The following is a 24204-nucleotide window of genomic DNA, read 5'->3' as shown; positions in this document are numbered from 1 at the left end:
GGGACATACTCATTTACAAATTGTCAGCCCCTCCGGGACTCGAAAGGTTAAGCTAAATATCAGAGGCTTGACTCCCGGCGTCGGGGGGGGGGGGGGGGGGGGGGGGGGGAGATGTAGGAGGGTCCGACCAGAGATCCATCACACCTTAGCGGGCCTGATCGATCACCGCCGGCCCCGCCCCGACCAGCGATCCCAGCGCCGTTAACGTCCCGGTATGCAGAGTCCCCTGTCTGACCCCGCCTCCTCCTCCCCCTCCTCCCTCCTCCCCCTCATCCTCCTCCCCCCCTCCTCCTCCAGGGAGCCGCCGTGGAGCCAGGGGAGGGAGGGAGGGTGTGGAGGGGGGAGGGTGGGCGGGAGGGAGCCCGGCCCTCCCTGGTGACAGACGGGCCCCCAGAGGACAGTTTGTCAGCCCGCCTGCATTTGTGAGTGGCCATTACTGCTGATAGATATCTCCAAACTGCTGAACAAACACCCCCCAGACCCCCCCCCCCACACACACACACCTCTCACTCTCATTTGCATGCATTGCAATAATGCAAAGAGCAGAAATGTATTTGTAAAAGACTAATTAGATCCCCACCACACACACACACACACACTTCTTCTTTATTTTCTAAAGTCTAAGGTATTGAATACACAATGAAATATCAGATCAGAAATTAAACCCTGGGATGCGTTTGTTATTTTTCGCGTACTCTCATCGCACAGAAATATCTGAGCTTGCTGAAAAGGTTTGCGGTGTGAATACTTTCTGTTGCTTTTTGGTTGCTGAATTTCTAGACTCAAACAAACCAGTTTCACGGTTGCATTTAAAGTATGTTTTTAAAAAATAAACCCCCAAAAATATATAATGATGACGGTTGATTTAAAACTTGCTTACGGGTGTAAATAAAATAAGTACACTTATAAAAAAAAGTTAATATTCAGTTATTGCCACTGGGGAGTGCGTGTGGTGAAGGCTGGCTGGGGCGGCCTCACCTGCCCCGGTCAGTCTGGTCCGTCTCTGGGGCCGCGTGAGGCTGCACACCTGTTGTCCATTGAGCAGTCAATGTGCACAGGTTGAGCCATTCATCACCACACACACACACACACACACACACACACACACACACACACACACACACACACACACACACACACACACACACACACACACACACACACACACACACACACACTCACTCAGGGAGAGGTCTACGGCCTGGCAGCCCTCGCACCCCTTGCTGCGTATCATTAGACTCAACCTTGGCAATAAACAACCATCACCACCCCCGTGTCCTCGTGGTGGACGAGCCCACTCAGAGCCACCAGGGTGGGGCGTGCCAGGCGTCTGGGAGGCGCGTCACATCACTAGTCACCTCGCTGAACCCGACTCCACCCTACTGCACCTCCGTCAAACACTCCCCCCCGAAACTAGCACCTCACACAGTGCGTTGTTCCGGGCACTGCAGCCTTTTGTAGAGAAAGGATTCCTGGAAGCTTCTCCTTCTCTTCCCACAATCCACCCGAGTCGTCCGCATGAAAGACTTAAAGTCTGTTAAATGACGGGAAGCGAGCGCAGCGCTCGGTGAAGTGGACGCCACCCAGCGCCTCTCACTGTCTTCCAACATGGCTGCTCCGGCGTGACGCGGATGCCTTCGCTAGCTTGGAACGTCTTCCGCCCGGTCGTGCTTGGAGGGAGCGGCCTCACGCCCCCCCCCCGTCCAATAGGAAACGTTTAGACAGGCCTGGGCTGGCCCTGGATCAGACGGATGCTCTGTGTCAGGATCGACGTGCGACGGAGAGAAACCCAAAGCAAACAGGTGGACGCGAGGTGACGCTCAACGCATAAAAGAAAGGTAATCAAACGGAGGAAAGCGACGAGAAAACAGGAAAAAACAAGCGAATCGATCGATTATTCTGCTGTTTGTCTGGGCTTGATAAATCCATGGAGCGATTTTGTGAATTTGATTGAATGCACACACATACACAAACACGGCAAACACACGGAGTCACACAAAAACAGAGACCCAGACGGACACACACACAGGCAAACACACACACACACACACACACACACACGCACACAAACAGAGAAACACACAGACACACACACACAGCAAACACACACAGCAAACACACACAGACACAGACAGAGGCAAACACACACAGGCTTCGATGACAAACAAAAATAAATAGTCCGATATTAAGTCCTCTTTTTGCCGGAATTATAAACTTTGGCGGGTGTGAATCCTCCACCTCGCGGCCATCGTTACACTCTGGATTGCACCGTCCCGTCTCCTACGGGGGCTGGGAACACATGGAGAACCCTCCAGGGAGCTAACCCAGGGCCAGGACGAGTGTGCACTTTGTAATTTTATTCTCTCCGATTCCTCATTGATTCCCTCTGCCACAGAGAGGAAAATTGAAAACAGCGGACCGAGTGATTCTGTCGTCGGCTGCGAAAAAGAAAGAAGAAAAATCAAAGCATGAAGACAAATGGATGAGCGTCACATCCATCCGTCAGACATGACGGGGGGGATGGGACGAGCGAACAGCGTCGGAGACTCGACACTGACGGGGAATTAACTACGTCGGAGACATAACGGCGTCTGGAGACTTAACTACGTGTGAGACTTAACGCAGTTGGAAACCTAACAGAGGCCATTTTGCACAAAACTATTACCCACCTGCCTGCTTCTCTTTATAGACAAGAGAACCCTGCATCAGGCAGGTCTTTACACAAACAAACCCTACGTTTTCTTCTGACAAATGTACTGATTGTAAGTCACTTTGGATAAAAGCGTCTGCTAAATGCCCTGAATGTAAATGCGATTACATACGTCGTCTAGGTTGTGTATCGGCCTTCTCCCTGTGGTGGCTAGCTTTGAGGACTAGCACTAGCATGCTGCTGCTCATCCACATTCACTCTGCGAGCCCTCTAAGCTCGGCGTTAGCAACCAAGATGGCCGCCAGGCGAACAGGCCCCGCTGGGTCGGAGGTGCTGCAGGAGGCTGTAGTTTTCTGGTCATGAACAGCCATAGGCTCCCTCTGGGGAGGAACCCCAGACAGTGAGGGAGGGCCCCCCGGCTGCAGTAGATCTGGACCTCTCCATTTCCTCTCACTCAGCCCAGCGGCTCCCAGAGGAGCCCGGGAATCGATGCTGACACTGGGAGGCGGTGTTGGAGGTGCTGGTGGTGTGTGTGTGTGTGTGTGTGTGTGTGTGTGTGTGTGTGTGTGTGTGTGTGTGTGTGTGTGTGTGTGTGTGTGTGTGTGTGTGTGTGTGTGTGTGTGTGTGTGGGGGGCTATTACTGTGTGTGTATTACCGTGTGTGTATTACTGTGTGTGTACTACTGTGTGTGGGAGGGTTACAACCGAAAAAGTGCAGACTAGCTGTTGAGAACACCAGCCTCTTCCTCTTCCTCTTCCTCTTCCCCGGCCCGCCTCGTTCTCTCAGCCGCCAGGGCAAATAAAAGACAACAGTGAGAAGGAGGGTTGAAACGCTGCCATACGACTCCGTACCCACGTACCAACACGGAGGAAACACATCGGATGAAGAGGAAAAAAAAAAGGAAAAAAAGAAGAACAAACGGCTTTCACCTATTGAATGAATAAATAAATTCATAAAAACTACATGAATCATTATGAGATATTAGAGGGAGAGGGAGATGAGCAGAGGTTGTATCACGCAGGGCGACGAGGCCACAGCTAATTCAAAGCGAGGGCTCCCGCACTTGACTGCAGATAGAGCTCTCTGCTGTGGAGACGGGAGTGGTGCCACCGGAGCTGATAGCCTGCAGATAGCCGCGTGGGGGTGGGGGTGGGGGGGGGGGGGCTGTGGCTGTGGCTGTGACCAGCCAGGAGATGAAATCACGGGGACCCGTGGTAAGTCGGAGCCCCCGTCTCCACCCCCATTAGCGAGCCCCGGGAGACTGGCAGTTGTGGTTGTGGCGACGGTGGCGGTGGCGGTGGTGGTGGAGCAGCACAGCAAAGTAGGATCGAAAAAAAATAGCCAGGGGCGTGATTTCACTCAGGGGACGCTGGGAGGAGTTGTGAGGAGAAAGATGTGATGGGGCTCTCAGGGGCCCCGCAGCAGAGCTACGCTGCAGCCCTTCCCCTGGGCCCCAGCCATCACACACCCAGAGACTTTTAGTGCCGCTCCGCTTTGCAGGCAGAAAACACATAAAGACACACGTCAGGGTCCAGCCGACCGTGTGTACGAGGTGTAGCCGCATGGGGAACCTGGGCGTCTGGTGGCTGTTCCCTCGCCACACCCCACGTACACAGACCAACCGCGGACGAACCCCCCCTCGCCCCGAACGTAGCGACACAAAGGATATCGACAACTTCTCCACGAACTTATCTTGGTCGTCGTCTGTCTTGGGGAAGTTCTTGATGTCGCTTTCGAGCCGCTGGATCTGTTTCTCCATGTTGCTCAGACTGCTGCTCAGGATCTCAGCGGGCACTGGGAACAGAAACAAAACAATCGTCATTATGCAGCCGGAGAGGCCCGGCTCGGATCAGACTCCTCGAACCCGTTTCGTCTGGAGGACGCTGAGGGTTCAGTTTCATTCTGCACTGCGGAAGCCGTTGACAATGTAGTCACAACACGCTGAGGTCGGCGTTAAGGTACAAGTGTGTGTGTGTGGCCTAGAAAGTTGTGTTTTGGTGTGTGTCTGCGTGCGTATGTGTTTACAGCATTTCGTTAATCAGTTGTTAATCAGTGTTTGCACAGAGTTATTCATACCCGGCCTTTCAAGTGGTGACTTCAAAGAGCCAGCTTTGTCTTATGGGATCAGAAGGGACAGGGCCATAGACACAGTGCCATGGTGAGACTTTAAGGGCTTTGATTTTATTGACACACACACACATGCACACACGAGCACATACACACACAAACACGCATGCATGCATACACACACATGCACACAGACACAGACACACACACAGGCCCGCACACACACGTGTTTGCATAACTAAGACATACCATAAAAAATTGCTTTGTGCATAACATGTGACGCTACGCTACGTGTTTCCCGAGACTTGCTAAACTATAGGTGCTAAACTTCAGCCACACCTGTTGTGAAACGTACGTGTTGAAGAGCATTCAGCACGACAGCACATTTAGGATGTTTTCTGTGTTTGATAATGTGTTGTGGAGACGCAACATGCGGGGAGACTAAGCAGCGGGAGGCTGAAGGTCCTGAAGAAAACTGCCAGCGCAATTGGGGGGGGCACAACTAATAACGACCAAAAAATACAAATCAAAAAACAGAACCGTAAATGTCTGCCTTGATTCACAGCCTACGTTGTACATATCTAGAGTCAGGTCCCGGCCACGCATTACGGCGAGCAGCCTGACGGAAATCTAAAGACCTGTCATCGTTTCAGCGTCTTGTTCACCATGCTATGAAGAGCCCAGCCATCATACTACATGGAGTCTCACTGAGTGTGTGTGTGTGTGTGTGTGTGTGTGTGTGTGTGTGTGTGTGTGTGTGTGTGTGTGTGTGTGTGTGTGTGTGTGTGTGTGTGTGTGTGTGTGTGTGTGTGTGTGTGTGTGTGTGTGTGCGCGCGTGTATGGGGGAGAGTGTAGTGAGAAGTGAGAGGTGGTCTCTCTGACCTCCGAGGTCAGAGATGTGTTCTGATACACCGACTTCATGATTTGTAACCCGAAGCTCTCGTGAGACAAATCAAATTCAAATGAGAGAGTGAGTAGGAGACACTTCTGGCACACACAAAACGTTGCTGGAGAAACAAATGATATGTTATGTAAAGCGATAGTCTTGGAAAAACACACACACACACACACACACACACACACACACACACACACACACACACACACACACACACACACACACACACACACACACACAGAGCGAAGTGTCGAAACAATGGTGGTGAGGGTTGAGGTTGTGATCATTAGTGGCCTGTGTGTGTGTGTGTGTATATTTGTGTGTGTGTGTGTGTGTGTGTGTGTGTGTGTGTGTGTGTGTGTGTGTGTGTGTGTGTGTGTGTATGTGTGACAGTGTATGTGTGTGCGTGCGTGTGCGTGCTCTAAAGGGCGGTAAGGCTGCTAGGAATCATGTACCTAGAGGGAACTGGAGAAGATGGACACACACACACACACACACACACACACACACACACACACACACACACACACACACACACACACACACACACACACACACACACACACACACACACACACACACACAAAATGAGTCAGGGTAGGCATTTTCACACGCTCTCCTCCACTGATAGGAACTAGGCGAGAGGACCCACCTCACCCACGAACCATGGTCACGTGACTCACAGAACCACGTGACATATACACTGGCTGAAAAAGGGTAAATCAATCGAATTTGAATACAAAACAAAATTAAAAACTAGCTGAACAAAACAAAATATCATTAAAATATATGCAGACATACAAACATGCATACATTTAAATAAATACATAAATATATAATGTATGTATGCATACATACATAAATAAATCCCAAATAGAACGGATCAATACAGATTCCTGGCTCTTCTGGGAATTCAAAGGGGAAGCAGGAGATGTACTCTATTAATTCCCTCTGGGGAATGACATTGCCGGGCATTCCATATTGAGGCATGATTGACATGAAGCCAGCCTATAGGAAGCCACCTGGAGGAGGGTGAAGGACGGGGATTGGACTCCTCCTGTGCTGAGGGGGCGGGGCCACATGTTTGGGGACGTTGGTGTGTCTTAAGAGGACTTTAGGAGCTGGACTGCGCCAGAGACGCAGAAACAACCTCGTTAAGAGTGATTCCTTCCCCGATTTAATTGTGTTTCCTCTCAAACCGAACACTTCGCCTTTGTTTTATCGGTAGTCATGGCAATGCAAATGTCAGGCACATCCAAATACAGTGAGGGTCAACAGCCCATTGGGCGGACTTCATTATCGCTCCCTTTTAAAAGCCATTGGCGCCCAGCGAAAGGTAAACACCTCTGGCTTGTGCCTCCGTTAAGTGGCGGCATAACCAACACAAACCGGTTGAAACACGAGCAGTTATGTTAACAAATGAAAACACAAATAAAAAAGAATAAAAATCACATTCCTCGCAAATAGCCAACTAAACACAAGTACCTGCGTGAGTCATCCGCTTAGTTGTTAATGCTTTTCATTAGATATTTAAAAAAGAGACAGCACACAGAAACATGACTCCATTGGCCACCGTGGCGGCTACCTTCTACCAGATAGCTCCCGGAGAAGGGGAGCAAGGGCACTTGGTCATTGGAATTATCTCGAGGTGAAACCCGATCCGCCGAGGCTGAAGGCGACTCCGATGGAATCACAGGGACGCTCTCCCCACGCACGCCGCATGCTGATCACAAGAGCGCACGTCTGCCATGAAAGGGATGTATTTATGATCCCGCCGTCAAACAGAGGACGTTGCTCAAGCACTATATCACCATAATCACACACACGTACACGTACACACACACACACGTACACACACTATTCCTACCCATGCAGAGACGAGCCTCAACTTGGGACTGTGTCTTGTCTGATGAAAGCAGCAACCCCCACCCAACACACAATAGCAATTCCCAAGCTTAGTGGCCTGAAATAGGCATGCTTTATGATGCACACGCACGCACACACACACACACACACATACACATACATTCTCACACATTCTCTCTCTCTCACACACACACACACACACACACACACACACACACACACACACACACACACACACACACACACACACACACACACACACACACACACACACACACACACACACACACACACACACACCAACCCCCACACCCACTACACAATATCCTAACATTTGCGCAAGCATACAATTTATGTCCAGGTGATGTGTTGCACTGGGGGAATCCCGTCAGCGCTTTAAGTAATTTACAGTATCAGTACCCGTACAGGCCGGGACCGACAGAGCACACTTCTGCGAACAACACCCCATAACACATGGAGAGATAGTAAACAACACGAAGGGAGCATCAATCAGCCGCCGTACAGAAAGCAGCGTTTCAGCAGCGAGGATCCTTAGTGTGGTAGTGGGGAGGGATGGAGTGAGTGAGTGACCTCCACGTTCCTTGTGTTTCTGTCATTAGCGTCGGCTGACATGGGGTGGAGGGGTGGGGGGGGGGGGGGAAGTGGGGCTGCCGATGATGCTGCATGGCGTACAATAGCAAATCATGGGCAGTAATGTGAACATGTCATTGGTTATGTTCACTCATTTGTTGAGAGAGGGGGTAATTTTATTGTCGATTTACGGCGGGGAAAGCGTAATGGAAAAATGCTCGCTCTCTCATTCCACGCGACTCCGACAAAGGTTACGGCGGAAAATTGAGATTTATTTTTTAAGGAATCGCGTTTTAAATAATCTCCACACTTGCGGGGAAGGGCGACGAAGAAACTCAGTCTAAAAGGGGGGAAGGTTGGGGACAGTGGCCGGCCATCTCTGGAACCCAGGATGTTTATATAAATCGACTGTCTGTTTCTCTGTCGTTTTATGTGTGTGTGTGTGTGTGTGTGTGTGTGTGTGTGTGTGTGTGTGTGTGTGTGTGTGTGTGTGTGTGTGTGTGTGTGTGTGTGTGTCTCTGTTTGTGTGTGTGTGTGTGTGTGTGTGTGTGTGTACGTGTGTCTGTTTGCGTGTGCGTGTGTTAGCATACATGCCGCTGCGACCTGCAGATAACTTGACAGACGTGACCTTCTGAGATAGACTGCTTGAGTCCACACACACGGCGTCATCATGTTCAATAACGGCTACAATGGACTGAGGGAACGTAAGCTAATCGTCTTCTTCCATATGGATGAGGAGTGTATTAACGAGGAGGGAAAAAGAAGAATGAAATACAAACAAGGCAGGGAAGGGAACACCCCACGTGCCAAGGCTTGCGGTGAGGAACCACGGCCAGGCTGCTGAACAAAGAGCTGGAACAGGCTGGACTGAGCGGAGAGCGGAGAGCCATCTCCATCATGATAACGTCCCCCAGAAGGCCCAGTGCTCATTTCCACTGATGCAATTAAAAAACACGCGAGGATGAGTCAGAGTCAAGCCAATCCGTTTGACAAATTAGGAGCTGAACCATGCGGGGACAAGAAGGAAAGTAGAAGAGTGAGGAACCAAATATGCAACAGAATTAAGAGGGACAGCCACCTTATCCCCTGCCATTACTTCAATTAGGGGTTTGTGTGTGTGTGTGTGTGTGTGTGTGTGTGTGTGTGTGTGTGTGTGTGTGTGTGTGTGTGTGTGTGTGTGTGTGTGTGTGTGTGTAACATATTGCCTTGTTTAAAGCAGTTTGTCGATCATAATAATACCTTTCGCCCAATCCCACCCAAACCCTGTTTTAGTAAAGGCAAAGCTTCAGGAGCGTCACCTCATCTATCTCTGCTTCCGGTTCAAACCCTGCTTTGAACCGTCCCACATATAGAGGAGTCTGTGAAGGAAGAGAACAAGGAAGGCCCTAACATGCCTTATTCTAGGAAAGGGTCGAATGCCAGTTGTTAATGAATAAATGAAGGAGAAGAATGAAAACTGTGCGTTGTTCCCCTTCGTCGATGCTGTTGGGACGGGGGTTGAAGGAGAGGCAGGCTTGTGGTGTTGTGCTGCTCTTGCAAAAGGCACAACAAAAGGATAAACATAACCCGCTTTGCTCCCCTTACTGCGGGAATCAAAGGCGCTCCGGCTGCAGGAACCAAAGTTGTACTATAGCAGTTTCAAAAGCAACGAGAAATATATTTAATAATTTGGTTGCTGTGTAAATTAGGCCAGTGCAAAGTGAGTTTTGAGCGTGGATTCAAGACATGAAACACTCTTGACCAAAGCACATAGAAACGGGTTTAAACTATTTATGATGTGTTTTTGTAAAGCCATTGTGCACATATTCATGTCTACTGTTTGGTGGGGACACAAATAGGGCAGTGTCCAGAGAGAGTCGTACTGAAATATCCTCATCTAACACACAGTCTTTCCTTCATATCAAAGGGGAAATATTGTGACCATACAGAGGGAGCGTTTATAACCAATATGTTAACAATAAGAAGAACAACTGTATCAACTATGGTGGTTGACTAGCAGTTGAACACATGCTGTTTAACCTGTCATTGCACCACAGCTCCACACACAATTCAATGATAAAGTACACATTATATGACAGTTAGTTCCTACCGAGTAATTTGATTGGACAATAGGCCTTCCATGAGGGCTGACTAGAGTATCAAACCGGGACACGGTAACACCGCCTTAAAAAGTAACGTTTCCAAAACATGGATGCATTAAAGTGTCAAAGAGGGTTAAGCTCCTTGTAGACATTGTATATCGCCACAGTGTTTGCACACTTCATATACAACATCATTGCCCTCACTCTTTATTGGTATCCTGAAACAACTCTGAGCACTGTTCACTTCCTGCATCCTGAAGCACTGTGTTTAGATAAGACCCGCCTCCTTTTAGAGGATATTGATGCTGACAGTTCATGTTTGTTCCGTGTTTGTTTTGCGGTGACATCCTGTTTATCTTGAAAGTCGCAGAGAGAGGGGAACTAAACTCTCCAGGGGTCACAAGTAATTAGTAGGAGCACGTAACAATCTTTTTGACAATTAAACATATTTGTATTATACTAAAAAAAGATTGAAATAATGATTAATGACAGGTTACATAATTAAACGTAACTGTATTGTATTCAGGCTTCAGTCAGAACCAAAGCTTAGCCTGTTAACACAATAATTCACTGATATTGTAATAATTATCCTATGCACCGAAATGAAAGGATATATCGTGATATAGATGTTGCCATATCGTCAAGCCCCAGTCCAGCACTGAAACCCTTTTGTTTTGAATAAAAGATTACATAATCAAACAGATAATAATCTGTTTCCGCGTCTTACTGCAACTCGTGCTGTCAAACAGAGCATCAGCATGGCTCCCTACGCCTCGATAAGCCGTGCTGATATCAGTACAACACTCCCTCATGTGATTACGCTTAATAAGCACATGTCAGGAACAGTAGACATCCTACATGTACCTTCAATAACAATACATGTGGCGTTCACCCCGCCCACGGTCGGGCTAATTCTGTTTCTTTGCATCCACCTGCTGATCAGCCTGACACATCAGGGAGCATCCACTCTGCTGTAGCCATACTAACCCTTTTGATCTGCATTCCCGTCAGATCCTCCACTTTACCAGACATTCACATATTTAAGGATTTTTTTGGGGGGTGATTGGTACCGATGGCTTGATCGTTGCTTACTGCGAGGAGGACATATTTAACGGTAGAATTATAATGATTATTTTCATTGAAAAAAAATAAAGATGGAATGATTCAGTCAGTTTGTTTAGACAATACCGTTCCCGATATTACTATTCACGCGGTGTGTTGGGGAGTTAATTAAACCTATGTGGGGGCTGTTTCCACCCCGACTCAGAGGATTGGACTGATGGTAATCTGCTGCAGTCCGAGGGGAAGGCTCAACCGCAGAGCCATTTTGAGCGTACAGATTGAAACCCGTGCCGGTGAGTGCAGAGAGGACCGGTGCTGTCTACGTCTCACCACAGGACGGAGGACATTGGTTACAACGGGAGTCATGCATCCAGAGACGGAATTGCTTCAGGCATTCTCCAGAACAGTGAGCTCAGCGTCGGGAAACCTCGGGAGGAATTACAAAATGGAGTCAATTACAAAGTATTCCCGGGGCATCGGAAAGTTCAGACATCGACCCGGGGTGAAGACGACTCCCGCAGGAAGTTCTGGGGAAATCATTCGGGAAAGGAAAGGGGGGGGGGGGGGGGGCAAAAGCCTTGGCACCGTGCGTATAATAACCTGCGTTGGTCGCTCTGCCCCCTGGAAACAAAAAATGCCTCCACACCAAACCCTCCGCGGACAAAATGGCTTCCAACTAACTGCTCATCACGAAGTCGCCCTCAGCAGATGGTCACTCCGCTCTGCCAAGGCACGCCATCCCTCGGTGCTGTTCGAATAAGTTTTCTGGTGTCAAATAAATGACAGGGGAATGGCAATGCTGGGGGGCGTTCACAGCCCGGAGACGGGGTGTGGTACGGCCCGGGAAGACACGGGCGCTAAGGACTCGGGATTCGATATCCTGGGTCCATGAGGGAACGTCACATGCCAATCCGGCATCACATGCACTGCGTATCGCTTTCTACTCTGACACCGACCATCAGAGGAGTAAATAGTTTGACACGGATAGAGATTAGGTAGGGACAGATGCATGATGGTCAATGCCCGATAATCAATGATGTGAATTGGTTATTGATTTGGTGACATGGTGTTTAGGTAAAGGTTACCCGTGTGGAGAAACCCTTATGAACCGGCTCCCTGAATCACAGCAGCTCTTTGTTAGATTCAATGAAAGTGAAAGAATCCTGCGAGTACAATTCATTAATTAAAGATAGTTCATTTTTCGTATACCTTCTTTTTATGGTCATTTAATTAACTAATTTAAACTTGATATTTCGAGATGAAGTAATACAAAGATGGAAATTGTAAGATAAATCAGAGCTAAACAGCTAGAAGGAAGAAAATAAACATTATGTTAAAACATCAACACCATGGCACCATAATACTACGAGGGAGACGTTTGTGCCTGGCGTGACGAACCGAACGGTCGTTACGACGGGAGGCACTTGGTCTTAGACTCTGGTCGGTAGGTCGGAGACAGTGTCCCTAGTGTCCCCATGATGCAACACTACTGCTGGTAGTACTGTTGGCGGAATGACTCATGCACACACCAGACACACACACACACACACACACACACACACACACACACACACACACACACACACACACACACACACACACACACACACACACACACACACACACACACACACACACATACAAATTGGGGACATTTCAAAATATAGGAATATTGTATGCAAAAAGATAAATATAATACATTAAAAGAAGAATGATGTTGATGAAAGACGAACGTGTATTGAATAATATATTTTCACCAATTTTTTCCGGGCACTTGGATCTCCATTGCAGAAATGTGTGAAGAAACTCAAGGTCGCCTGAACCTAGAGGAGCCGGTGCCTCGGTATGGATCGCTTTACCTCACCCTTTATTTGTCCTAGTTTTCTCCCACTGCATCTCTCTTTGTCTCACTCTCAATCTTACTCACTCTGTTCGTCTCAGTCAATCTTTCACTCTCGCCCCTCTTCTCTTCCCTCCCTCTTCCCCTGCGTGGCTCAACAGCTCCCTCTGTGAGCGCGCCGGCTGCCAGACATTAAGAACTCCCTTAATACGGACATGTTTACATAAATCTCTCCAGAGTTAATTGACTCCAGCCCATTTAACTAGAGGAGAGAGCAGTGTTACAGCTGCCACTGCTGCTCCTTAATAGCGTTTGATACATGGCAAAGAAAAATAAAATAAACAATAGTAAATCTACCGCTAAATCAACAATAGTAAAACAATTAGGAATATCGAGTTCAGTCTCATCACTGGATTATTTTGCGCTACGGCTAATATCAAATGCTTAAATCAAAAGCTAGGAATGCATTCCTAGCTTTGTCAGACAGCAAATGCATATGCTCACACATTTCACGCACATTAAAATGGAACAGAAAGGGCTGTTCCAAAGATAGATGAGAGCAAATGTCATTCATATGGAATGTGCAATAAGCAATAAGCAATAAGCAACCAGCAAATGGTGATGAATTTAATAAATCGAAATCCAACTTAATCAACATCAACTTCTAATGAAACCACTTATAATCTCTGGAATAAACGTGTGTGTACACTTGAGCATGTGAAGGGAGGATGAATCACAGGAATAATGAGAGAGTGGGTGATGACTAACACTGAGAATCACCCCCGTCCGCCCCAGCACACACACACACGCACACACACACACACACACGCACAAACACCCACACACACACAGACACACACACACAGACACACACACACACACACACACACCCACACACGTTTATTTTCATTCCGTTGTTGACGCGGTAGCAGGGTGCCTCTCCGTTTAGAGGCCAAACATGACCCCCATCGTTCCTGAGGATCACAGAGCCCTGCGCGGCTCCCAGCCGATACCCCCCCTGACGTCTCTGTTGCGGAGACGTCTCCTTTGCGGAACGCGGTGGTGGTGATGACGCAGCTCAGGGCTAGAGCAGCCCAGTTCTGGAGGGATCCAACCGCTCCCTTGATGGATTTGTTTTTCTACTTTAATACAATTAAGCGTGTAAAAAAAAAAGTTTAAAAGATTTACACTTAAAAGCCACACCTCCTGACGGTTTATTTCAGAATTGACGTTAAATAACAGCCTAAGAAAAGGCTGTTATGTTTGTCAGCTGCTGCTCCTAACATTACAGTACAGCAGATCCAACACACACCACTGGCTGCTTTTGCACACGTTGCGTAATATCGCTTTCTGTTTTTCGGTGGAATTCTTTCCAACCCGTTTTCTGAGTGCCATTTCTAGTGGGCATGAATCCGGGCTTTGGAGCGGCTCCACGGTGACAGATGCCATCCCATCAGCGCTCTCTGTGTTTGATTGACACTGTCTGTCCAGTATAGCCGTTCTCTTCCTCTTCTGTATTGGACTTTGAACTCTCACTATCTTGCCAATTTCTCCCGTCACTATCTCTGATTATTTAAGGCCTTTTAGACAAATGATGAACATATATAAATATATATTCTTTTACAAAGCAAACTGTTGTCAGGTTCCCTTTGATGTGCTTTTACCCGAACGGTCAATCCAACGAATAATTGGTCCAATGTAAGTTACACAACGTCAGTGTATCACCTAATCTCCCAGCCAGGATAACCGACTATATTGTGTCTTCATAATAAAAGTACAGATAGGATTTAATGAATCGCTATAGCCAAGACGGACAGATAGTCATGTCGCTGGATGAACATGAAAGAGTGATCTAACAAGCGAACAAAACAACAAACCTCCATGAACCCATCATGTACAATTTGAAATATTTAGAAATATCAATAGTAAAAGATGTACCGATTCGTCTGGCAGATAACGATGAGGTCAAAGTCCAAAGCGAGCCGTTTAGATACATGCCATCTCTACCCATCTCAGTGTAACGCAGAGAATGCCATTTAACGGCATTGAGCCAGCGCCTCGCAGCCCGAGCTCTGCAGTCTGCATGTCACCGGGCAGGCCGGGACATTGTGTGTGTCGCTATACAACACTAATAAAGTCAATACAGGGATTTATATCCCTCGCTCGACCAGAAAGGTCAGATCAATTCCTCCAACCCTACCATCTCTGTCTTCATTTAGCAGCGGTGGTATACACTAGACATCACACTGAACACGCGGCTGCCTGAAAACACATGTATAAATAAATGCACATTCATGCAGTGTTTAAACAGGGAAACGCAGACTATTGATTGGAGTCAACTGCTCTCTATTTCTCTATTTCTCTCTCTCCCTCCCTCTCTTTTTGTGTTTTGCATCCACGGGGGACATGGAGACTGGGTACGTGAGATTACCGAGCTATAAACAAGGCCCATTTCTACCTCAGGCAATCCTTAAACTCATCAGTGGCGGAATGAGACTTTGGGGTTTGGAGAGGAATTAACTGGCTGATTTACTTGTTTTCATGGCCCTCATGCAGATCAGCCGCCTGCATAGCTGCATCGCTGACACACGAGGCGCGACCGAGACCTGTCGATGTGGACCGAGACAAAGGCAGGAGTACCTCCAGCGGTGTAGGACACGCTCCACCTGCTGGGCTCCAGCCTCTACAAGCACACTCCCAGACGTGTCCCCGAGGAAAGACACGAAGGGTGCAGCTTCTTACAGCCAGGGAGGAATTCCAGAGGGCACACTCGGCTTGCAGATAGACTGCAGATAAAATGTGGGTGTTCGGGAAATGAGTTCATGCTGATGTGTAGATACTGCTCTCGCCTCAGAGAAGGACAAAAACCAATGCATGGGAAGAGAATACCTGGAGCAGGCATCGACCCACGCAGGGATGCAGCCCAGACGCACCGGGGAGGCAGAAAGTAAACTCCAAGCTGGGGCACGTCGTATTTGTTGTTCTTTGGGTGTGTCCGACACCATACGGGACGAGTCCTCGAAGCGCTTTCATCTACATATCCGCCGTGGTCCCTGGAGAACGACCACCGAAGAGGCGTGGGTGTGCGTGCCATCTCAAACACATTCCTGTGGGGGGCGTGGTGGGGGCACTGCTGTCTCACAGCAGGGAGAAGGTCCTGGGTTCAAACCCTGGAGGGGAGGGGGGCCACTCTGAGTGGAGTTTGTTTGTTTTCCCCATGTTCACGAGGGATTCCCCTAGCCTGGGTAGACCCTTGCTGCCTCACGTGCGATTTCATTTCCTGGATTCCATGGATCCGAATTTCACCTGAGATAGGGAACCAATCACAGAACGGGGAGGGACGGCAAGACGATGACGACGTCTATTCAACACACCCATCGTCTTCTTCCTCATCGAATTTTTGTCACTCTACATACGTCATCTGGTGTAATTGATACGATTGGCTATGAGGTACGTACAGACTCATATGATAGACATTCGTAGCGCCCAATAAACGGCTCCGGGCAATCGTAAACCACGCCTCAAATACGAGAAAATGAACGTGTGGTTCCCAGACCTCATCTCAATGTAGATGGAGATGAGGTCTGGCGTTAGCCAGGCTAGGATTCCTACCGAACCACAGAAGATGCAAGTGAAGACCCTTGCCCACGAGCAAGGCATTACACCATGAGTCGTTCCCTAGCACCTAGCAAGGGACGGGTGAAATGAAGATAATTCATTTCACAATGGGTTTAATAAAGAGTACCATTATTGTGTTATTTCTATGTTATCTCCCGTATAAAACCATTCATGATAATATAAACACACAATGAGATCTATTTATATGCGAGTACCACTGCATGCACGATCTCACCCAGAAATACGATGATTCATATTCTTGGGGAAGAATGAATCAGCAGGTCCACTGTGTGCCTTAAACAAGGCCTTTCTGGATGCAAGCTATTAAACAATTGATTTAGAAAAGCTCCAGTCGGGAACATAGACAAGGTGTTCTGGCACTGAGTTTTGTGTGGCCTAAGGCAGACCAAATGTCTGCTAGCATTTAGCTATACCTAGAGGGGTTTGTAGCTTGCAGCAAATCAGCCAAATGTAATAACTAGCGGCTCCGGGCTTTTCCGGCTGTTGTCATTGCCCTGATTATACAGCAATCATTGAATATGATTAATTATGTACACAGAATAAATATTCAACGTTAGGCTTTTGCATTTTCAAATGCACAGGATGCATTTGAAAATCATTTCCTTAGGGGTAGGCATTGAAAAATCGGCGTTCATTAAGTAAACCACTTAGAAAGTGTAATTTCCAGGTCTCACTCGATGTAAACATTATGGTTAACATTCTCACGAGAACTCTATTTTTTTTTAAATCTTTATTATGCAGGTTAATTAAAATGTAAACAAAAGCTACAAAAACAAAGTTTGTGGTACGGTCAGATCATATAGAAGGATGAACAGTCACAGCGGAGGATGGCGTCAGGGAACGGTTACCATAGCGATTGAGAAAGAGAAATCGCAAGTACAAAAAACAACGGCGGTGTTGTCACATTATGGGATTCTTTCACGTGCTATGCTAATGAGGTGTCACTGTATGCCGATGACATTCCCTTCTCGCTCTGACGACGGCGAGGACAGGTAGCCTGGCATGGGAACGCCGTGGTTGGAAGCACCTTAGAGCTCAACCCTGATTAGCATCAGCCCCCCCCCCCCCCCACACATGCACACACCGCTCCGCGCCCCCGCCCCCTCCACTTCACATTAGCGGTTTCATTAAGTGATCATCACATCAGCCGAGTGGTATCAACAACCAATCACAGGGAAGGAATTACGGGCAGTCTCCGCAAACCCCTCGCAACACAGGCCGCCGGTTCAAACCGACGACGGTAAGATGTTGTGATTCATGCTACGGTGTATTATTTACATTGAGTCTGCTTGTGCTATTATCTTCAGACAGACCTTTAGAATATGCATGCGTGTGCTGTTCCTCGCATCACTAAACCGTCACATCAGTCGAGTTATTGTCTGTCAAGCGCAAGGCTAAAAGGGACAAGGTCTCTTCTGAGAAATATCTTATGTTGGAGCTAGGCGTCCGTCTTCTGGGGTTCTTCTGTTCGCCGGGATCTAGCCTTCATTGGAAGTAACGGAATGTAATTTGGTTTATTAAGAAGAATCAGAGAACAATGTTTGGTTGCAGTGGTCAGATAGTACGCCACCTTCGGAGGTAGCTAGGAGTTTATACCACAATATATACCCACAACAAAACCTTCCTCGTGGCCCGTTGACCTCCACAAACCAGACGATTGGGAGGCAGGGCATACACCTTAGAGGCGTGGGACCCTCAAACAGAGAGGAGGGGAAAACAATAATGGGCAGACATGAAACATAATCCCTTCTGTCTGCGATTTTATTGGCAGCCCCTCCAAAGAACGGTGGATCCCCTATTATGACTTAACACATCAAAATGGCAGCGTGGCACACAAAGAAAAGGCCACCCGATGATAAACACAGCAGACGCCCGCCCGGCCTTTATCTGGTGGCTGCCTGCCGCTCGACTTCGGCTCAATTTGGCCCGCAACAATCGATTCGGTCCCTCCTTACCTCTGCTTCAGCAGGTGGAATAAAAACAGACCTTTTGTGCAAAGAGCAAGGGGGCTCAGCCGGTATGCCACGGCCGGGCGAGGCGAGGAGAGGGTCTCAGACCCGCCGCTCCACTGCGCTGTCAACTCGATTAGCTGGTTTGAAGACGGCGCAAACGCCACGGCCGAGACGTTTCAGGGGTTTTATCGCGATTTAACATGCGCACGGGTGTTTACACACGGGTGTGTTTACGCCACGGGTGTGTCTCGCTACGTCGGTTCACAGGTAGAGCTGTGCGTGAACACAGCTCGTCGTCAGCATCTGGAGCTCTTTAATGTGGCACCAACACAAGGAAAGTCTTACTTTTGATTATTGGGCGAATGTGATTGCTACCGGACAGCCCTAGGCAGACTGATTGCAGCAAATCAGCTTCATTTTTAGCAACGCAGGAATAGAAAAAAAACTGTCTGTCGTGGCTATTTGCCAGTATGGAATATGCCCATTCAGGATCAATTTTAATACCCGGTATAATTTATTTTCGCAATTTCAACCCTTCGTTCCATAGAGGTTGTTCCTCTGATCAGCATGCAGACAACCTGGCTTCAAATCCTCAATTTCACATGCAAATGGGGTGCATCTGATTTGAATAATATTTGAATATGGATCACAAAGTGCGGCTCTGTACCGCGGAGTTGAACTCAACAAAAGGAGCGGGGTAATTTCAACCATGCAGGACCATGCAGCAGGAAGGTCAGGCTGCAGACCTGCTCGCTTTATTTTGGAGACAACAACTTTGGCTGAATGAAATTAACTCAATAAGCCTTAAGGACAGGGAGGACGAGAGGCAGAGAGCTTTGTATTCTGAAGGAAGGCAAAAACATGCCACAGTTGGCGTGGTGTACTCAAAAGAAAAGAAAAACTATTTCTCCATCTCTATTTGATAGAGATTCGCTTGACAAAGATTGCTGTAAGTGACAAAGACAACGTGGACGAGATGGAAATCTCCCCTGTGCCGTCTGAGTCCAGGGACTGTGGCCCGATGGCACAAAGAAGAGCTGCAGGGTTTACACGCCTCGCAGCCAACCTCAATACTGTGGTATCAAGGAATGCTGTGTCTGTGTGTGTGTGTGTGTGTGTGTGTGTGTCTGTTTGTGTGTGTCTGTGTGTGTGTCTGTGTGTGTGTGTGTGTTTGTGTGTGTCTGTGTTTGTCTCTGTGTGTGCGTGTGTGTGTGTGTGTGTGTGTGTGTGTGTGTGTGTGTTTACACAGTGACACCTTCCCCCCACATGGGGAAAAAAACCCTAACAAAACGGAAAATAGAAAACAAATGAATCAATACGTGAAATCAAAAATGATGTTTGGAGGACACGTCACATGGTGTTTACTATTTTCCACATGCACTTTCCAGACCCAACCGGCCGCATCCCTCCTGAACGATTGGTTTTGTGGGCTGGGACGGCCTGTGATGCCGCCGATGATGTCATCGCTCCCTCTGGGGCATTCGTCAGCGCTGGCGGCGGGGGCGGTCTTTGTGCATGTGACGTGCGTTTACTACGCTAGATAAATAAATAAACGCCGCTCCCAGAGGACTCGTTCAACACCTATGAGACGACCATGCCGGGACGCGGCTCAGCACGCGCTTTCAAAATTATATATTGATTACCACCCGTCATAAAAAATGACCCAATTTAGTATCCAGAATCAATTCCTGTCCCCGATGACACATGAGGAGGGTGTGCAACCCACAAAAGCAAAGCGCGTAGATGAAGAATATCCAGACTTATCAAATACTTTTACTCACAACATGGTCTTACAGAAATAGATGAAGGCAGGGAGTGGGAGGCGGGGTACCATTGAAATACAGAAATAAATGAAAAACAAGCAGCCGTGCCACAATGCCGCCACATCCAACCCTAAAACACATTTCATGCGCGTGTTCCCGCTTTGTGGATCAATGAAAATGAGCGCGGCTTTGAGTGACGGGTTGGAGATGGACCCCAGGCCCTCTTCCCCCTGATGCCACAAAGATAAGTTGACTGAAAGCCATTTTGTATTTATTACACATGATACAGGCTGCCAGGGCTAAGAGGCTGTGGCAGGTTTGGGAACCTTGCGTCTCGTCGATATCCTCCTGGAAACACGCGGGCTCGGGTTTCAGACGATATGTCACGCGTCGTGGCGCGGCAGAAACGGCTGCTTTTGTTTTGTGGAGGACGATGTGGCGCGGGGCGGCGTGATGCCGGGGCCAGAACACCGGCTCAGGAGAGAGACGTCCCCCTGGGGTCAGATCCACACACACATGGCTGGGCGACCTGCTGGGAAACACTCCCATACATCGTGTGATAACACGATGGAAGCAGGAAGATAAACCTGGACCACCTGATTTATGGATGGATGGTTATGGAGCGATGTATTATGTATAGGTAGATGGAGTGATATATGTATAGCTGGATACATGTAAGAGTGATAGATAGATAGATAAATAAATAGATAAATAGATAGAGACGGAGACAGATAGAGTGATATATAGATAGAGTGATAGATAGATAGATAAATAAATAGATAAATAGATAGAGATGGAGATAGATAGAGTGATATATAGAGTGATGGATAGATAGATAAATAAATACATAAATATATATATATATATAATAGAGTAATAGATAGATGGAGGATAGAGCAATAAATAGATAGATACTGTAGATAGATAGATAGATAGATAGATAGATAGATAGATAGATAGATAGATAGATAGATAGATAGATAGATAGATAGATAGATAGATAGATAGATAGATAGATAGATAGAGTGAAAGATAGAGATGGACAAGATAGATAGTAAGATGGATAAATATAGAAAGAGTGATTGATAGATAGAGGATAGAGCGATATATAGATAGATGGATAGATGGATAGATAGATAGTGTAGACAGAGAGATAAACAGATAGATTGATCGATGAATAGGGGGATGATCAGGCAGATGGATCGATACTATTTCGATTGAAAGATAGACGGATTAAGAGACAGACAGAGTGGTACGATGCTGAAAGGCCTAATTACCATTGGAATGAGGCTATTTACCCGTGCATGCTTTTAAATATGGATCAATAACAGCAGATCATGAAACATGCCGACGGCGTGCGTACACAACGCCAGATTGCAGTCGGTCGACAACGCAATCCTTGCAATCGTTATCGGACGATCAAGATGGCGCCATATCTTAGGGGAGCGGGGATTACCGCAGGGGGAAGAGCGACTATTTCCTGCCCTGATTCTCTTACCTATTGGCAGCCTCACACTGACGGGTTATCGATACGCGTGGTGGTAAAAACCTATCCAAACACTTAACGCACACACTTGTGCGTTATGTTTGATCACACACAGAGAGCAGCACAAAGGCCGGAGCTGCAGCCCCGGTCAGCAGTAAAAGACGTCTGCAGTTTGCAAAAGAGCAGCGACTTGGTTTTACAGTGAAAGCACTATGCACCGGGTGCGCTGTTCAGGTGAAGTGCGTGGAATGGAGTAAATACTAGTGAGTAAGACAGGCTTACAGGCGTTTTATGGGTTGATGTGGAGCAAACGCAAAACATGGATTTGTGCCTGGCGTGTCTTTTGAGAGATCGAAAAATGAAAAGACTGAAGTAAGGGTTACCTTTCCGCTCGTGGGAATAGATGAACAACACTGTTTCTCTGTAATTTCACTAAAATACATTTTGTTGAATAAAATAAGTTAATAAATAAATATATTTTCTAAAGATTATTTTATGACAGCGCATTAACCTAAGAAGGTTATCTTTGGAAATAAATACATGAAGTCAGCTGTTGGGATGAGAGCATCAAAACAGGGGATGGGCAAATCTGAAAGCTGTGATGTGCAGCGATAAGAGACAGCCTCAATCCTGCTTCCATCCCAGCCCTGGATCCCAGGCCACCCTCCGGCAGGATCGCCCAATCCCAAACCCAGAGGAAATGAACACGACCTGGAATCACTGGTGCCTATGCGTCTTGACCTTCTCGGTCAAATCTGTAAATCTGCCCTGAAACATAAGTGTGCCGACCGAAGACGAGCAGGAAGGAGGCGTCGTTGCGTCTGAACACTGCTGCTGAGACACAGCTCCGTAGCCCACGCCTAGCCTTTATCTCCCCAACGTACACATTAGAGGGGAAGGGCCTTTTAAGAAATCTCATCATCTCACAACGCGGCAATTACTGACAGTTTAATTTACAAACAAATCCTTTCAATATTTTCAGCCTCACTGATGCCAAAGTCATCAATTATAGAACGATTGGGGATTTGACAGTGAGGGTGTGGGATGGAGGGAACAGCTCTCCTTCACACACGCGATTGCATTGTTGGTAAACGTCAACCTAGTTCACCCTATCTGTTCATCTATCGTTCTATCCATCCATCAATCTATCTATATATTCCTCCATCTTGTTATTTTTGTGTTAGTGTACTGTCTTTTCTGCATATCACACACACTAGAAATGTTGGGCCGTGAATTGGTAGCATATAAAAGTAGTATGATTCCTACATTTGTTGATGAATGCACTGTTTTGTATAGTTTGTCGTTGCAGGTACTTGTTACCGTGGAGTATGCTCAATCCCTTTTACCTTGTTATGATTGTTTTCCTACATCCGTGAGTGGGAGAGGGAAAGGGAGAGTAGGAGGAGGGAGGGATGTAGAGAGTGCTACAGAAAGCGATAAAACGAGAGAGAGAGAGAGAGAGAGAAAGAGAGAGTGAAAATGAGAGAGGAAGAGAGAGGAAATGAGGGAGAGATAAAGAGATTTAACGAGAGACTTGTAATGAGTGAGAGAGAAAGATAAAAAGAGAGATATAATGAGAGAGAAAGAGAGCCAGTCGGACAGATAACGAGGGAGAGAGAGAGATAGAGAGAGGAAGAGTGAGAGAGGGGAAGAGAGCGAGGGAGAGAGCGAGGCACAGATGCATTTTAAATGGACCTTCCTTGTCCACCTCAACCCATGAAACCCTCCTGGCATGGCAAGTGGTCTCGTGTGACAGGCAAAATTTCGAGCCTGGCAAACAGCATTATTCTCATTCCCGGCCCCATTGTCAACTCTCATAGAAATCTGCTGTCAGGGACTGGATCCCCATGCTAACCAGCACGGCCAAACTCCCTGCATGTGTCTATCTCTGTCCACATCCATACTCTCTGAGCAAAGAGACAACGCAAGGGCCGGGAACGCAGACAAAGTGAGAGGGAGGGGGGGGAGGGAGGGAGGGAGGGAGGAGGGGAGGGATGGATGGAGAGGGGGGAAGGATGGATGAGGAAGTGAAGGGGGGAGGGAGGGAGAGAGGGAGGGATGGAGGGAGGTTGGAAGGGTGGGTGGTCTTTCAATGAGCTGCCCATCCGACAGGAGGTGAAAGAACAAAAAAAAAAAAAAAGAGAAAGCCATCTCTGGAGAGCTCATCACTCATGGCGGGCTGGTGGAGCCGGACAGCTCTGTGTTCTGCTGCTGATATTGCTCACGACAGTCTGTCCGCTCGCACTGCCAACCCTGCCGAACTGGACAGGACACCTTAACTCCTGAGATTCCCTTTCATGCTCCAAGAG

General features: G+C 47.7%; 1 protein-coding gene across 1 annotated transcript in view; it reads right to left on the bottom strand.

The window, feature by feature from the left end:
* Window positions 1-3692: 3692 nt before the first annotated feature.
* The window catches only part of diaph2 (diaphanous-related formin 2), a 378439-nt gene continuing 357927 nt past the window's right edge, over window positions 3693-24204 (bottom strand). The window contains 2 exon segments of the mRNA XM_056600149.1: window positions 3693-3773; window positions 3993-4444. Coding sequence (XP_056456124.1) covers window positions 3693-3773; window positions 3993-4444 — 533 coding nt within the window.

This window comes from Gadus chalcogrammus, chromosome 10 (genome assembly GCF_026213295.1).
Source record: "Gadus chalcogrammus isolate NIFS_2021 chromosome 10, NIFS_Gcha_1.0, whole genome shotgun sequence".
NCBI classification, from domain to species: Eukaryota; Metazoa; Chordata; class Actinopteri; order Gadiformes; family Gadidae; genus Gadus; species Gadus chalcogrammus.
This window is presented reverse-complemented; position numbering and strand designations above follow the sequence as displayed.